Source organism: Ambystoma mexicanum, chromosome 1q (assembly GCF_040938575.1).
Source record: "Ambystoma mexicanum isolate Mex_15411 chromosome 1q, UKY_AmexF1_1, whole genome shotgun sequence".
In the NCBI taxonomy this organism is placed as follows: domain Eukaryota; kingdom Metazoa; phylum Chordata; class Amphibia; order Caudata; family Ambystomatidae; genus Ambystoma; species Ambystoma mexicanum.
The window spans coordinates 1,060,013,507-1,060,029,777 of NC_090922.1; the positions used below are offsets into that span (position 1 = coordinate 1,060,013,507).

At 46.6% G+C, this 16,271-nt stretch overlaps 1 protein-coding gene across 1 annotated transcript in view; it reads left to right on the forward strand.

The window, feature by feature from the left end:
- PKN2 (protein kinase N2) overlaps nt 1–16,271 on the forward strand; it is a 1,791,501-nt gene that overhangs the window by 1,436,753 nt on the left and 338,477 nt on the right. The window contains exon 16 of the mRNA XM_069641740.1: nt 7,119–7,295. Within this exon, the coding sequence (XP_069497841.1) occupies nt 7,119–7,295 (177 nt within the window). The remainder of the gene's footprint in view (nt 1–7,118; nt 7,296–16,271) is intronic.

Sequence of the window (16,271 nt, forward strand, 5' to 3'; positions counted from 1 at the left end):
TCCACCTTCCGGGGAATCCAACTTGGAGGCAGACAGGCTCAACAGGCTGGAGGAGGGGTCAACAACTATGAGTGCCAGTTAAACCAAGAAGTCCTTAGGGAAATATCTGACTGGTGAGGCCACCCTCAGATAGGCCTATTCACCACGACGAGCAACAGGAGATGCCACCAGTTCGCTTTTTGGATGGGGCAAGGCAGGGGACCTCTGGGGGACGCGTTGCAGGTTCTGTGGAACGACATTTATATGCTTTCCCCCCACTCTGCTGGTTCATGGGGTCGATCTGCAAGGCCAGGGAGTCACAGAGCCTTTGGCTCGTCTTGATAGCGCCATGGAGACCGGCAAGACCTTGGTTCTCGGAACTCCATCTGTCTGATCAGTCTGCTCTACACCTCAAGTTGGGTCTAGCCCACTTACCCTCTCAGCAGGTGGGCACAGTGGTTCACCCTGCTCTGCAGAAGTTGTCCCTGTCAGCTTGTTTCCTGAAACAGGTCACCCTAAAGCATCTACACTTGTCACAGGGCAACCTTGCTATCATCCAGGAGGCAAGAAGCAACTCCACCAGGAGTCAGTACAAGAGCAAGTGGACACCATTTTTTTCACTGGGCCAAGACAAACAAGATAAATCCGCTGACATGCTCACAGGATGATGTGTTATCCTTCTCGGCGTATCTGGCTCACTCAGGTGTGCAGGTAGACACCTGCCATATGTACCTAGCGGCCATAGAGGCCTACAAGAACTCCAGAGACAACATCTTCTCCTCCTACAATCCGGTGGATAAAAGGTACTTGCTGGGTCTGGCCAGATTATATCCCCCTGTCAAACGTACACATGCGGTCTGGGACCTTAACGTGGTGCTAGGAGCCCCGGCACACAAACCTTTCGAACCCATGGCATCAGCAGACATTCGGCTGATTACTATAAAGACGGCCCAACTGGTTGTCCTTATCTGAGCACGGCGGATCAGCAAAATCCAGGCCCTGGTGGCTTCAGAGCCCTATACCATGTTTCACCAGGACAAGGTGGTGCTTAGGATGCACCCTGCATTACTCCATAAGGTTGTTTCATCCTTTCACATTAACAAGGAGATAGTATTTCCTACATTCTTTGCGGACCCAACTCTGAGGCCCAGAAGGTATTGCACTGTCTGGATGTCAGGGGTACTCTAAGATTTTACCTGGACAGGACAAAGAGCTTCTGTAAATCGAATGCCTTCTTCATCACTTTTGACAGGTCAAAACCGTCTGTCAAGCCTCCAAGGCTTCAATAGCAAGGTGGATGGGGACGGCCATCAAGGAGGCGTATGAGGGGCAGCACAGGTCTTTGCCAGCAAACATGCACACCCACGCCATCGGAGCCAAGACCACGGCTGTGGCTTTCCAAAGACACGTCCCATGGCAGACGATCAGCAAGGCGGCTACTTGGGCTTCCCCATGTGACTTTTGCAAACACTAATGCTTGCATGCCAGTGCCAGATAAGACGCAGCATTTGGCCAGGCAGTTTTGAAGAACTTGTTTTCTTAGAGGGCAACTCTGCTCCCTAGGGCTGCATTCAGTTGTAATCGCCCATACAGTATGGATGAAAGGGGACGAAACGTAGGAGTAATTATAAGTAGTCCATAGTCCCCTTTCCTCCATACGTCCCATCATCCTCCCCCGTAAAAACTCAATGTCATTAGGCAATTGTAATATTGTCGATGCGTCAAAGGGGACTGATGAGTGGTGCTAGTGTGCAGAATCAGTGGAGCGCATGCTCCCAGGGCCGTTCCCCACACGCATCTAAATTTAAAAGGTAAGACAATTTTTCTAGTGAAAAAGGTTGTTTCCCTCCCTAGCGAGGGATGCCCATACAGTATGGAGTAAAGGGGACTAGGTACTAAGAGTACGTTAGTCACTAGGGTGAGTAACTTACAATTTATTGACACATGCATAATTGTGGGAGGGTGGGGTGTTGACTTTTGTATTGCCAAGTATGCTCTCGCATGTATAAGGCGCCAAGATGTACGCCGCCGTACATATATATTTTGTATTTTGTTTTGTTCAAACGTCTTAATAAAAATATTAAATAAAAAAAGTACCTTAACTGTAAAAGCCTCGGGAAGTCTTCTGGAACATTTGTTCACCATTATTGGAACATTTCATAACTTTGTTCCCCCTCTCCTAACAGAACTTTGACTTTTAGGCACAAGGGCCCATTCAATTTAGGGATTCGACTCCTAAAGGTTGGGCTGATATTCCTGTGTACTGGTTTTCCTATTGCATAACGTCTTACCTTCCTTTCAAGTGTAGAAGTACCTTGTGTGCATTTCTATAACCAAAGGTGACTGTATGTGTTTTCTATTTAGTGTTGTGTGATATTACCTAGTTGATTCATTTAATAAACAAAGTTTCTGATGCTTGTGGATCTGCTTAGAATCGCATGCTGTGTAAATCAGAGTATTTGCATCTTTCTTTGGAAGATCGAAAGGGGATGTCGATGTTTGGTAAGAGTTGATGTAGTAACACTGCGAGACTACACAACGCTCATCTGCTTGGTATTAGGTAACCCACCTTTTGGTATAGGTCTCTACTACACAAGTTGGTAGTGTGACTGAGCAGCCAGGCCTAGCTCAAGAGGGTTAAATGTGAGCTGTAGAGCTGTTGCAATGAAATTCGCAAATACAAGTAGCCAAGTACCAGTTACATTCAAGGTTTCAGTTATAAATATTTAACACCTTTTAACACATATCTAGCCCTTTAAAAAGGGCTAGATATGTAACAATCAAATGTACTTTAAAATACTTTTGCAGAATCAGCGCAAGTTAGTGGATTTTCTTTGGATATGCTTTTTACACTTCCTACACCCAGAGGTGACTTCATTCACCAGGACAGTAATGGCATTTATATATCACTAGTTATACTTTGCAGATTCTGAGGTTGCAGAAAGGAAAGGTTAGAGGAAGGAAAAGATGAAACAGGTTCTCAGGGCATGTGAGTATACTTAAATCTTCCAATGAGATCTAGACAAGCCTTTCCCAGCAATAACTGTCTTAAACAAGCTACCACCTATGAGGGACATAAATCTCAAAGTCAATGGACTAGAAGAGTCTGCAGGGAGCCAGGACAGCCAAAGTCAATTGGAGCACAGTCTATAGAGTGGAGGCACTTCTTAGATAATGTCTTGCACAAAGTTGGAGAGTTTTGTAGAAATCACTTGTAGGGTCACAAGCTGTTAAACCTGTGAAAAGCATGGTTGGAATCCACTCTAAGGTAAGCCAATGCAAGTCTCCACTGAGAAAAGCACAGCTCAAAAAGACACTGAGGTAAGTACCCCAAGTCTAAACAGTATCTCTGGTTGCAAGAAGAGTGGTCCAGCTGGATTCTGTCCTTTGCAGCGGTGCAGACCCTGGGTTCCTGAGCCTCGGTCGTGGAGACAAGAGGGAGGACGCATGGAGGGCTCCTGCGGCTGCAATTTGGAGGTCATCAGCATCTACGGGCTTTTTTTCGGATCAGCGGCACTGCGTAGTTTCAGCGCTCGGTAAACAGCACCATGGCAGATCTCGGATACCGTTTGGGCTTCCTTCACTCCTTGGGTCCTGCACTCTGGTGAGGGGACTCAGCATCTGGTCGTCCTGCTTCTGGAGGGTCCTCGGGAGGCTCCTGGAGCTTCTGGCGGATTTCAGGCATTGCACTACACTATGGATTTCTCTACCACTGGCACTCGGTTCTTGCAACAGCGAAGAAATACAGCCAATCAGGGAAGATGGTGCAGTGGAGTTCGTCTGGGGGTTATTTGGTCCAACTAACCCAAGGGAAGAAGTTGTCCCTTCTAGAGCATCTCTTGTCGATCAGAAAAAGGAGTTTCAGCACAGCAGCAGCGCTTCACCGGGCAATTAAAAGGTCCAGGAGGATGCAGTAAGCTCTGTTAACTGTTTCTTCGTCTGGTGTTTTCCCAGATGTCGACTCTGACTCTAGTCCCAAAACCCTCGCCTTTTAGCAGGTTTCTCCCATTCATGCACAGCGTACGCTGACATTCGCACAGCAGGGTAGCTATCCTGAAAGGACAGCCAGCCAATCAGGACTAGTTGCATTCATGCACTCCTAGAGACAAAGGACAGGGGAGTTTCGTGAACCTCCCTCACATCCTGCCTTTCCAGACACACTGGAGCCAGAGGCGGGCTTCAGGGCTGATGCCCGCCAAAGGCAAAACGAACAAAGGGCTCAACTCTGCCTCGATGCACAGAATAAAACCCAAGAAAGACCTCACAAACAGAAAATGACAAAAAAGGAATAAAGGGGCCATTTTGACAAAATGGTCACCCATGGGTGCTACACTGCAGCTGAGGATTCAGCCTGCAGTAGAAAAGCACAATGGTAGGAAAATTAAACCACTTCCACCAGCCATTTAAAGTAGACCGGGTAACATAAAAAGATTTACATGAGTAGGTAGGAAAGGGGCTACTAAGTAACCCGTCAGCACTCCACATGAGATGGTGAGTGCTGGACCTACAAAGAGAAAAGGTAAGTAGTCAATTTCACTTTACTATTCTTGAGAACGGTAGTTCACACAAGAAAAGATATTTGAACTTTATGAGAAATCTAAAGGATTTCTCTGTGACACTGCACTGAGGGTCATGTGTGTCACCATACAAAAAGTAGATGCCTATGGAGTTTGTCAGACTCCAAAAACAAAGGAAACCCATAATCCAAATCAGGTCAAGTGAGAAAAAGAGCTCGCTCACTCCATGGTTACAATTAAAAAGTCCTGAAGTCTAGCAAAATAGCTGGGTGTCTCTGAGGTGGGAGGAATTTAGCACTAAAATGAAAATTCTCCCTAACATAACCACTGAGTTCCCCTGTTCACTATAACTAGGGTGGCGTCCTGAAATCTGTACACCAGGCCAGATGTGGGAAATCCATCTCAACACTTCGAAACCTACACCATTAGTGGGTTTCCTGTAGAACACTAGTGTGCATCAGACCATACTATGAAACTCACTCAAACAGGAACTACCAAAAAGCATGCACTTCCCATTGAGTCACAGGCGTAGTGGAATGGAGCCAGTTTTTTTTTTTTTTTTTTTTTTTTTTAACCTCAGGGCACACTGTGGATGACCATGATCTCTCAGAAAGACTGTTTAGTGTTTCTGATTCAGGCACAATAGGCTCCCATAGCTTCCTCATCACATCTCCTCTCCTATTGTCAGTCTTTCAATGCTAACCACAGTTTAGCCTCCTTAATATTTATCAGCCACGGGACACTGGTCCATTCTCCCCTTGGATGGTGCGCCATAAGCTTGGCCTTATGTAGATGTGTCTGTTACATTGTGAGTATATTATTCGAAAACGGGGTCAACACAGCTGCAGGGCTCCACTGGGCACTTTGCGGTCCAGGATGGTGCTGCTGGCATCTCTTCGCATCTTCTGCTTCAAATGTTCCTCTCCGGTGGTCGACTCTGCCTCTAGTCCCATAAACCTTGCCTTTTATGCAAGTTCCCATTCATTCACAGCCTAGGCTGTCAATCTCACAGCAGGATGGCTCTCCTTCCAAGCCAGCTAGCCAATCGGAACTGGTTTCACTCAGGCACACCTAGAGACAAAGGACAGGGTAGTTAGGGGACCCTCCCTCACTTCCTGTCCTTCCCGACACACTGGAGCCTCAGGCGGGCTTCAGGGCTGAAGCCTGCTATAGACAAAACACACAAAGGACTCAAACCTGTTTGAACTAACAGAGTAAAAGCCAAGAAGGAACTAACAAACAGAAAACAGTGAAAAAATACGACCGGGGCCATTTTGGGCAAATGGTCACCCATAGGTGCTGTTGTGCAGCTGAGGGTTCAGCCTGTGGTAAAAATGCACACTGGTAGTAAAATTTAACCACGACCACCAGCCATTTAAAGCACATTTGTGTAACAAAAAATTGTCACGTGGGATGGGGAATTACTAAGTAACCCCCCATCACTACACATAGGGTGGTGTGTGCTGGTCCCACAAAGAGGTCCCAACAAAAAAAAAAACGCAAGTAAGACCGGGATCATCTTGCTATTTTTGGGAACTGTAGTTCACCCAAGAAAATGTAATCAAACATTAAGCAGTCCAAGGGGCTTCTTAGTGGCACTGCACCTAAGGTGATGTTTGTCACCATGCAAAAAGCAGATGCCTATGGAGTTTGTCAGACTCCGTAAAACAGTAAAACACAAACATCCTAGTTAGGAAAAATACATGAGGGAGTGAGAATAAGGTCCCACTCACTCAGGAGTAAACATTCAGAAGCCCTACATCCAGCAAAGGAGCTGGGGATCTCTAAGGTCCAAGGGAATTAGTACAGGCATGAACTTTCTCCCTAACATGCATGTACTCAATGAATTAGTCATTTAAAGATGGTGGACATTGTGAGCAATCGTTTTGTATGTGTCACATTAAAGCAACATCCATAGTCCTAGCAAACATACCCTTGAAAGCAGATGTAACTCGTAGCTGTCTTTGAATTTGGTAAGAAAATATCAGCGGGCATACACATAAGCATGTAATGCACACTATCCAAAACAGGTTTTTGTTGTTGGCATATCTAAATTTTTGGAGATTAGTAGAAACTGTAATTTTGCATACTACATCACCTAATGAATGGACAATGCTGAAATGTTAACGGTTAACCTGCGTAGAGCGTTTTAATGCAGGAAGATGAGTACATTCAACATTACGTCTATAATGAACTCGTACAATCTTGACAATCAATAAAAAGCGCTTTGTGAAAGTGAAAATATGACAATGCACCTAAACTTGCAGTGTAATTTTGATACAAAGGATGTAGAGGTCATGAGGGCATGGCCTCTGAACGGTTTAAAGATTTACCAATAATGAACTAATGTTTTAGGTAAGTAACTTTTATTAAACCCGCAGAATGGTAAGCAGCCCCTCATTATTTTCTTTTCTTTCTATTTTCTGTTCTAATGATCTGCACTTCTTCAGTTGTGCTTGAATTCCCCTTTCTTAAATGCATAAACCATTTTATTGGCAAGTATTGTTTTTTTTCTAGCACTATTAAACCATTGGTCTTGCATACTATCATAAGTAAGGACTAATCTTCTTTGTTTGACTTGGTTGGACATAAATGCAATTAACGTATATTCTCTGTTTTTAGCCTTATGTGCGAGAAGCGAATATTTGAAACAGTGAATAGTGTGCGACATCCCTTTTTGGTGAATCTATTTGCCTGTTTCCAAACCAAAGATCATGTTTGCTTCGTAATGGAGTATGCTGCTGGAGGAGACCTCATGATGCATATTCACACAGATGTATTTCCAGAACCAAGAGCTGTGTAAGTATTCTCGTTTTATGTTTGTTTTTCAGCACTGTCTCAGTCAATCCTTTTTGTGCAAGCAATTAGAAACCCATTATTCACCATCCCACATCACCCTGGTGCTCCTGAAATTAGATAGTGTTGACATGATTGGAGTCATGAGGTGGTCTTCACTTGTACTGTGAATTAGCCCATCATATCATTCACTTAAACCTACCTTTGTCGTGTTGAGTTCTTTGAGGCTAAAATATTTTCTTCCACAATGCAAGTACTGGTCTGTTTCTGTAACTTTGTTGGCTGGTATTTCAGTTCTTTTATCTCTGGGGCACACTGTGTCTTACAGGCCTTCTGCCACATACATGTCTTGAAAAAGAGTTGGTTGGTAACTGTAACTCTAAGAGTGAGCAGTTACAAAAGTTCGTGCTTACCTTGGATGTGTGATGCACTATTCTTAAAAGTATGGTTAACATCTTTCTTTCCTTAGAAACCATTTTGCCATTCTAATAGAAAGTAGATGTGAAGGTATATTACTCGCCTGTGCGTTGTGCCTCTTCCCAAAAGTAATGTGTTGGTTTCACCAAATTATTCCTGTTAGGATAATTGTATGGGTGTCCCCCAACTGGGTCTTGCTTCCCCTGACTTGCTGTTAGCTTGTCCAGAATAAGTCTGCATTAGGTCTTACCTACCTAGAATAACTTTTAGTCATTCAGTAAAGACTAACATTGGGTTTTTGCTTTCCCTGTGATGTTGTAGACAGACGCAAAAAGAGTATTTGGTTAGAACTGTCGCTCATAAGTTGTACATAACGTACTTGAATAGCTGGGAAAGATCTAACCAGGACTTCATTGTGAGGTTAAAGTATATGGGGTTTACTTAGCTTGAGTTAGCTATGTGCCATAAAAAAATAAGTTATTTATGCCTGCCTTTAAGTTGCTTATAGCTCCTGTAAAACGTTTATAGGGTTTACTTACCATAAGTATAACTGTGTTATCCCAATATAAGTTAGTTATTGCTTCCCTTAGTCTTTGAACTGAAAAGCACCTGTAATTGATTACAACCCAAGGTACAACTCCCCTAGAAAAACTCTTATACACAGATGGGGAGCAGGTGCAAGTGGATCTAGGTCACCTGGCCTAAGCCCTACCCACCTGCTGCCTTCCTGGTTGCCGCTCCTTTTCCCTAATTAAGGAGCCCTCCAGCCTCTCTTCCTTTGCAGATGAGGAGCATGTGCAAGTGGATCTAGGTCACCTGGCCTAAGCCCCGCCCACCTGGCTCCTTTCATGTTGCTGCTCTTTTTCCCCCACTTAGCAAGCCCCACCCACCTGGTGCCTTCCAGGTTGCTGCTCTTTTTCCCTACTTAAGGAGCCCTCCAGCCTCTTTTCCTTTGCAGATGGGGAGCATATGCAAGTGGATCTTGGCCTAAGCACCACCCACCTTCTTAGCCCTGCCTCCTCCTTCCTGCTCTTAATTCTTAGATTAAGGGTGTCTCTCGCCTGGGCGTCCGTAGTGAAGGGCTGACAAATAAAAAGGTAATTCCTGGTCGGACCAAAAGGACTCTGGGCTCGACCCCCTGCTCTGACATGCACCGACATGTGTTTACCCCCTCTGTCCCCACAGGCCATCCCCACCCCTTCTGGATCCCTGTGATGTTCCATTGGGCCCCCCACCCTTCTCGCACACAGATGTTGCCTGTTTTTCTTGATTCTTCCCCTCCCGCCCCCTCCAGCCTACTTCTGCAGGAGTCTGTCCTGATGCATTCTGGTTTCACCATCACCGTCTTGTGGTCAATGCTGGATTTGACTTTCATGGACTTCATTGATTCACGGTGCGCCACCCTTTCTCAACTCTTATGCTGGACTTTCTTTGCATCCTACACTCATGGTGGCCCTGAATCCTGCTGTTCCCATCTTCATCTTGTATGCTGGCTTGCAACATTGTGTTACTACTGACTTCTGCAATTGTATTTGCTCTCCCCTCTTGCTTCTCCACTCTTTTTGACTGCTTACTCTGTTCTCTCCTCCTCTCCCTTGCTCCCTTTTCCTATGTCCTCCCCTTACTTTCTTCTATGCACTTAATCTATCAGAATTGTTGCTGTACCTAGTATGATGGCAACCTCGTCTGTCACCTCCTCTTACTTGCCCCCCTCCCCAGCACTATCTGAAATGTTGTCAAGCCTAGTACGATAGTCACTTGTTTTGTTCCTCCCCTCTCTTTCTGCACCCCTCTCCCTCACCTTTTGTTTTTCTCCGGCTCTACCAGAAACGTAGTCAGGCCTAGTACAGTAGTTTCCATTTCCTTCCCACACCCTTGCTTATCTAGGTCTTAGCTCTTGCACTATCTGAAATGTCATCAGGCCAAGTACGATAGTTAATTTCACATTCTTACTGTTCATGGCCTGTAAGAATGTAATTGTATTTCCCTTGTTCCCTCCCTTACCTTGAAGCGCTTTGAAACACATTGGGGCCTCATCACGAGTTGGGCGGTACCCCCAGCCTATTAGCGTTACCGTCAAACCCCCGGCGCTATTAGCGCAAGATCACGGGTTTGGTGAAATGGTAAGTCCTCATCCCCCATTGGGCCCATTCGGGAATTCCCCATTGGGCCCAATGGGGAATTTTCGGCGCTACTACCTCCAGTGGTATTAGCGCAGCGGTAATAGCGTTGAAAATATACTAAATAGCGGCAGATTTGCCCCCAGCTTTTACCCGTGATTTTGGCGGACACTTAAATGCGGCGGTAATAGCGTTACCGCCATATTTAAGGGTTAACACCAAACTCGTGATGAGGCAGATTATGTATAGGCGCTATATAAACTATCATATCATACTGAATCAGAGTTATAGGTTTATACGGTTCCTAGAATCTGTGTTTCACTAGATCAGAAAAGTATATTGTCCAGTTGATATTACTAAGTTGTACCGTGATGCTCAGCAATACATCACAGATAGGGGTCTACTACCCTTATATTACTGAAAGTAGTCTAAAAGGTAACTATTGGTTTGACTTCCCTAGAACTCCTGTTAGGTGTTCCAAATATAGTTGCATGCTTTGGTCTGTGCACCTTCAAGCATAGTGTGGTGTTTTTATAATTGTGGTTATATATAATATGATAGTTCTTATTTCCCCCAAGATTTATCTGGGCCTACTTGTATTTAAATAAACCATTTATTTTTACAATACATAATGTTTTTTTGGACCATGTGTATTACAATTTCATTTGTACTGGTTCTACAGCCCTCTATCTCTCCTAAGATAAGCCTGTCTTCTCTGTCTGCACTACCCTAAACTCAGGTGGTACAGCCTTATACTAAGAGTGGAGTCTTGTACTGCCTCAGTTTAATGGTTTTCCTAAGCCCTTAGTTGGACTTCAGAAAAACTGTTCCAACAATTGCATTGTCTTCGGAAGTGAGAATACGGCCAAAAATTAGTGGGCATCCAGAGGAACCTACAGAAGCAGGAAATCTCCATCCAGCGTCCCCTCATCAGAGTTCAGGACCGAGGGATCAAGTAACTTCTAACCACAGCTGTTTGTTATTCTTTGGCACTTAGAAAAAGGCCCCAAAACCACAAAAGGCCGCTAAATCCAGGAGAATTCATTGGTGCAGAGCGCCTCTCTCAAATGCTCCGCAGAAGCCCGCCAGACGTCCTCTGTTTCGTCACCACGACCCTGGACCAGGAACAAGGGTCTGCTACACTGCAACAGGGAGGCATCCAGTTGGAACAAATTCTTCAGTTAATTCCCCCATAAAAGAGGCACACAGCGTGTGGGGGTTGAGACTGCAGCTTAACCTTCTTACGAGCGGTGTTCCTCTTTTCTAGCCACTAAAATCTAGTCTCAGTAAAACTTGTCATTTCCTTTCCAAACCGATTATTCCCTGTGCAACTATTTCATTTTTTTAAAACAGTTTCCTTTCCCGTTAAGAATCTCATCCTGTCATCCTTTCAGAGTTACCCTTTCACTTTCTTATTATACCTGTGATGTGCATTTGTCCATTAGCATCAAAACCGCATTCTGATTTTGTTTAACCCATTTTTCAAGCTGTTTTGTCATTTTAAACCCGTGAAAATAGGCAAATGCAATTTCTCCACATGTGATTTGGCTGCACTGTGGTGTTGTTCCTTCCAAAGTCAATTTTCGGAACTGTATGCCCGTTGTTAGTACAGTGCCTTGTAGTTTGCTAGTGTTATTACATCTTTGATACTGCTATGCTCCTTTCAAAGGGATTGTGTCCTCTGACATATTCCACATCTATGACAGTTGTGTCCCACAGCTGTGCACTTCGGAAACTTTTCAGCAGTGGGCGTCCTGCATCGATGACATCGATCCCATGTCCCTCGAGGGCCTCCGTCGAGGGTCGACGTCACTGGATGTTATATATAGGACGCACAGCGCCTGTTGCCTCAGTTTAGTTTTTTCCGACAGCAAACTTGTTGGCTTCGTGAAACTCGGCGCGCCTCGTGGATTCTTCGAATCTCTTATGATGTCTATTTCTTCGACCCCTTCGACTCCAAGGCCCGGGTTTAAGACTTGCCAGGACTGCAAGTCCAAGGTGTTGTTGACCGACCCGCACTCTGTTTTCTTATGGTGCCTGGGTTAGTTGCACGACACAGGCGACTGCTCCAAATGCCAGTCTCTTACAGCCAAGGCCTTGTGTGAAAGGAAGGGGAAGCTTCGTGCTGGTAAGCCATCGAAAAAAAAAGTCCCATAAAACCGGATCGAAGTCTAGGGTATCCACCGACGATTCGAGGGGTGACTCTCCGCGTCGGGAGGAAGCTCGAGGTTCTCTGTCCCGGAGTGGTTCCCGCCATTCCTCGTCTTCGCGACACTCTCGGAAGCGCTGCCACTGGTCGGCAGCTCTGGCTGGTGTTGCGACTCGCACCTGGAGCCCTCGAGGTCCTGTGCGAACAAGAGCAGTCGCAAGAGCCGTGTGTCCATGTCTCGGTCTTCGTCCCCAGTGAGACCGGTGCAGCCTGTGGAGGTGCCAGCGTCAGCTCGTTCGGCTCCGGTCCAGTCGGACCTGGACGATGCTCTTCCGTCCTATCAGCCCAGGCCTGTAGCGGCGTTGACACCGAAGGTCTCAGCGTCGATTCCATCGGGGAGGATTCCGGCGTCAAAGCCTTCGCCGGTCTCGACATCTATGATCTTGATACACTCGGCGCCTTTGGCGTTTTTTGGGTGTACTGTGACTGAAGAGTTTCCTGGGGCTTCCTCTACGTCTGGGAGGCCAGTATTAGGCGCCAGGCCCTTTTCTGTCGCTCTGGCTGGGTTTTCCAAGCCTTTGCCTGACATTTTTGAAGAGGAGGAAGGATCAGACATTGAAGATCCTGTTGCTCCGGATGATGCTCCGGGATTGTTGGGTGACAGTCCATTGGAGGAGTAGCGGCAGTCCCTACATGACACCAGCGGCCTGGATACTTAAGGCCTGAGCCGGGGGCGCATACAGACTCTTCCTATAGGCGGCTCATGTCTAGGGTTTGTGAATACCTGGCGTGGTCCAGTCCTCCTGGGGATTTTGTTCAGGATGACCTTACTGACATCTTGGACCAAGGTCCCCCCTCTGACCCGGTATTGCCTTTCCATTGTACGTTGCAAAAAAGGGTGTCATCAACTTGGCAGGCCCCGGAATCGCTTCCAGCGGTCAATAAGAATTTGGGGGGAAAGTACTGACCATCTGTTAGCGACCCCAGCTATATGTCTACTCTTCCCCACTCCTGAGAGTTTGGTGGTTCAGGCGGCTATGGCCACCTCGAGGCAGCAGGCGTACCCTACCATCCCTCTGGATAGGGACGACAAGCGCTTCGACGGATGGGCTCGGAAGGTCTTTTCGTCAGTGAGCATGGCACTGAAAGCTGTCAACTCAGCATGTTCCCTGGCAAGATTTACGCACACTCTGTGGACCTGTTTCCTACGCGGCTGAGCATATTCCTGAGGGGGAGGAAAGGGATGGCTTCCTAGCCATCGTGCGTGATGGCAAGGATGCTGTGTGTGAATCCCTTCGTCAGGGTTGGACACGGCAGACTGTGAGTACCGTACTACACAGGTTTGCGTGGTTGCGGAAGTCAGGGTTTGCTCCTGATGTGCAATCCCGTCTTCTGAACATGCCCTTTGATGGCGTTCCTTCATTTGGCATCAAGGCTGACGAGCCTTGAGAGGTTGCAGACCTCCAAAGCTGCAGCGAAGTCTTTGAGCGCTGCAGTACGTCAACCTCCGCCTTTTCGTCCTAGGGGACAGCAATGGAGGGGAGGTTCCTTTTTGTTTCTACTCCTCCTTTGGTAGATCGAGGGGAGCTGCCAGTCAAAGGGGCCACCGTAAGAGTATCGTGGTGGAAAACAGGGTACTCGGGGTGCCAAAGCCGCTCAGGCAGTTGCCTCTTTGCCATCAGGCACTGCCGCAGCCGCGTCGGCTCCGTCATGAGGCCATGTCCCATGGTTCGCTGGTTGGGGGCAGACTTGCGCAGCATCTTGGAGAATAGCGTGCCATTACTTCGGATGTGTGGTTTCTGGATATCATAGCCCACGACTACTGCCTTCCTTTCCTTCAGGGGCCTCACGACAATCCACTGGGGAAGCTCTCTTTGAAACATCCAGATCCGCTCCTTGAGCAGGAAATCCTATCCCTGCTGGAGACAGGCGCCATAGAACTGGTGCCTGTAGCTGATAGGAACAAGAGATGGTATTCCCCTTATTTTTTTATCCCAAGGAACAAGCTTCTCAGGAAGGACAAGTTCAAGATGGTCACTCTTTCTCAAGTCCTCCATGTTAGGCAGAAACCTGTGCAGTACCCTCTGGGCCCACTGCAAAATATTTAGGACTACAGGTGTTTGGCAGTAAACCCACTTGGTAGCAGTCTGTACCACACAGATTCACTTGGTAGCTGTGGCTGAGCAGTCAGACTTCCCTCAAGAAGAGTTAGGCAGTATATAGAGTATTCACAATAGGTCATGAGAACACAGTGGAACAAGTAAACACTGACCAGCGCTTGGTGTAAAAGAGATATAATTATTTATTTAAAACCACATTAAAAAAAAACACACTGGCACTAATAGTAAGCAATTCAAAAACACGGTCACTAAAAGATATACACTCCCTTAAAAGAATATTAGACAAGTCTTAAATAACGCCCCACTTATTTTCAGACAGCGGTGAGCTGTTTTAAAAAGGGAGAGAAAAACGGAGAATAAACTGAAACGGGTCCCAACACTTTCACGAACGCACAAGAGAGGAAGGCAAAGTAACACCGTGAATTCAGAGTCAGTAGGCCGGATCCGCTTTAAGAGGATCAAACAAAATGTGCCCAAGGTCACACGGTTGCAGTGCACAAGAGTCTTGTAAAGGTTCAAAAAGAGTTGGACCAAAGAAAGGGACCAGTTAGAGGGTCAAGGCGGCCAGCCCAGTCCAGAAGGTTAAGGAGTTATTATTACCTTGTAGCAATCTTTAGAAAGGGAGGCCTGGCGGACACAGTACTTTAAAGTGGTGAGAACGCTCCAGCGGGGGCAGTTGTTCCTGGCAGTGGGTGCAAGTCGGTGCTTCGTCCGGGGGAAGAGAGGATCTCGTCGTGGAGGAAGACAGGGAAGAAACCAGCCGCAGAGTTTCTCAGGTACAAGGAGCGGTCCGGTGATTCGCGGTTCAGTGGTGAGTGGCTATCCGGCCGCCGGGGTGCTTGGCACGGGCAGTTCGACCACATACCGGGCTGGGGTGCGAAGAAAGAAAGGAAAACTGGTTGTGCCCACCAGTCAGGGGAAGAAGCCTCTCCAGCCGGGAGATCTTCTCTGTCGTCGGGAAGTGGTGAGTCGGTTCTGCAGGGCTCCACCGGTGGTGTCGTCGTGGTAGGTCGGCTCAGCTTCTCGCTCGTCGGATTCTTAGGTCCTGTGGCGACTTCTGAAGTTCCAGTCCCCAAAGCCCTGCTTTTATGCAGAAAACCCCCATTCACTCAGCCTATCTGTCACTCAAACGTGCTAAGTGGTGAGCCGGCCAGCTCACCACTTGGGTCAATCACACAAGAGTGCAACCTGAGTTACCAAGGTAACTCGGGCCAGGGTGCCTAAACCCCCTCCCACACCCCCTGTGGTACCCAGACACAGTGGCACCACTTTTGGAGGCTTCTGTGGAGAAGTGGAACATTTTAAAAGAAAAAGCTGTTACTGAGGCCCCTTCCCTTAAAGGTGCACTTCTCATTGCAAGATCGCTTGTCACCTATGCCCGTGACATTGCTGATCTAATCACAGAAGGCAATCTTGATTTCCTTGCGATTACCGAGACATGGCTACATAACGCAGCAGGACCGTCGCTTATGTTAGCCATCCCAGATGGCTACACAATAGCCAGACAAGACAGAGATGGTATCGCGATCATCTCCAGAATGTGCCTATCCCTCAGACTAGCCCCTACCCACTTGTCACAATCCTGCGAAATTCTATCTGCTAAATTCCAGATAAATAATTCTCAATCATTCACCATCCATCTAAAATACAGACCGCCGGGTCCTCTTGACAGTTTCGAGGAGGATCTGCATAATATACTTTCTAACAACCTCAAACCAACCTCTCAATTACTCCTATTAGGGGACTCCAATATAGGCTATAATGACCTGATGGACAAAAATGCTACAGATATAGCTAACACAATCAAGGCATTAGGCTTGTCTCAAAAAGTCAATAAACCCACCCATTTGAAGGGGAGAACATTGGATTGGATAGTGGATTATAACTGCAGTTACTATCTCATCCATCAAACCTCTTTCCTGGACAGACCACTCACTGGTGTCCTTTCACTTATCCACGACCAGACCTACTCCCACTGCCCCTCTACTAGCGCCACCTTGTCTAACAAGAAACAAAAAAAGTATTACAGTTGATAAAGTAATCCCTGCGATCCTTCCCACTCTAAATGCCTTACCAGAAAATCTAGATCCTAGCATCCTAGTCCATGAATTCAACAATATCATGCTCACTACATTGGACAAAATTGCCCCTCTTAAACTTAGATCTAGCAAAC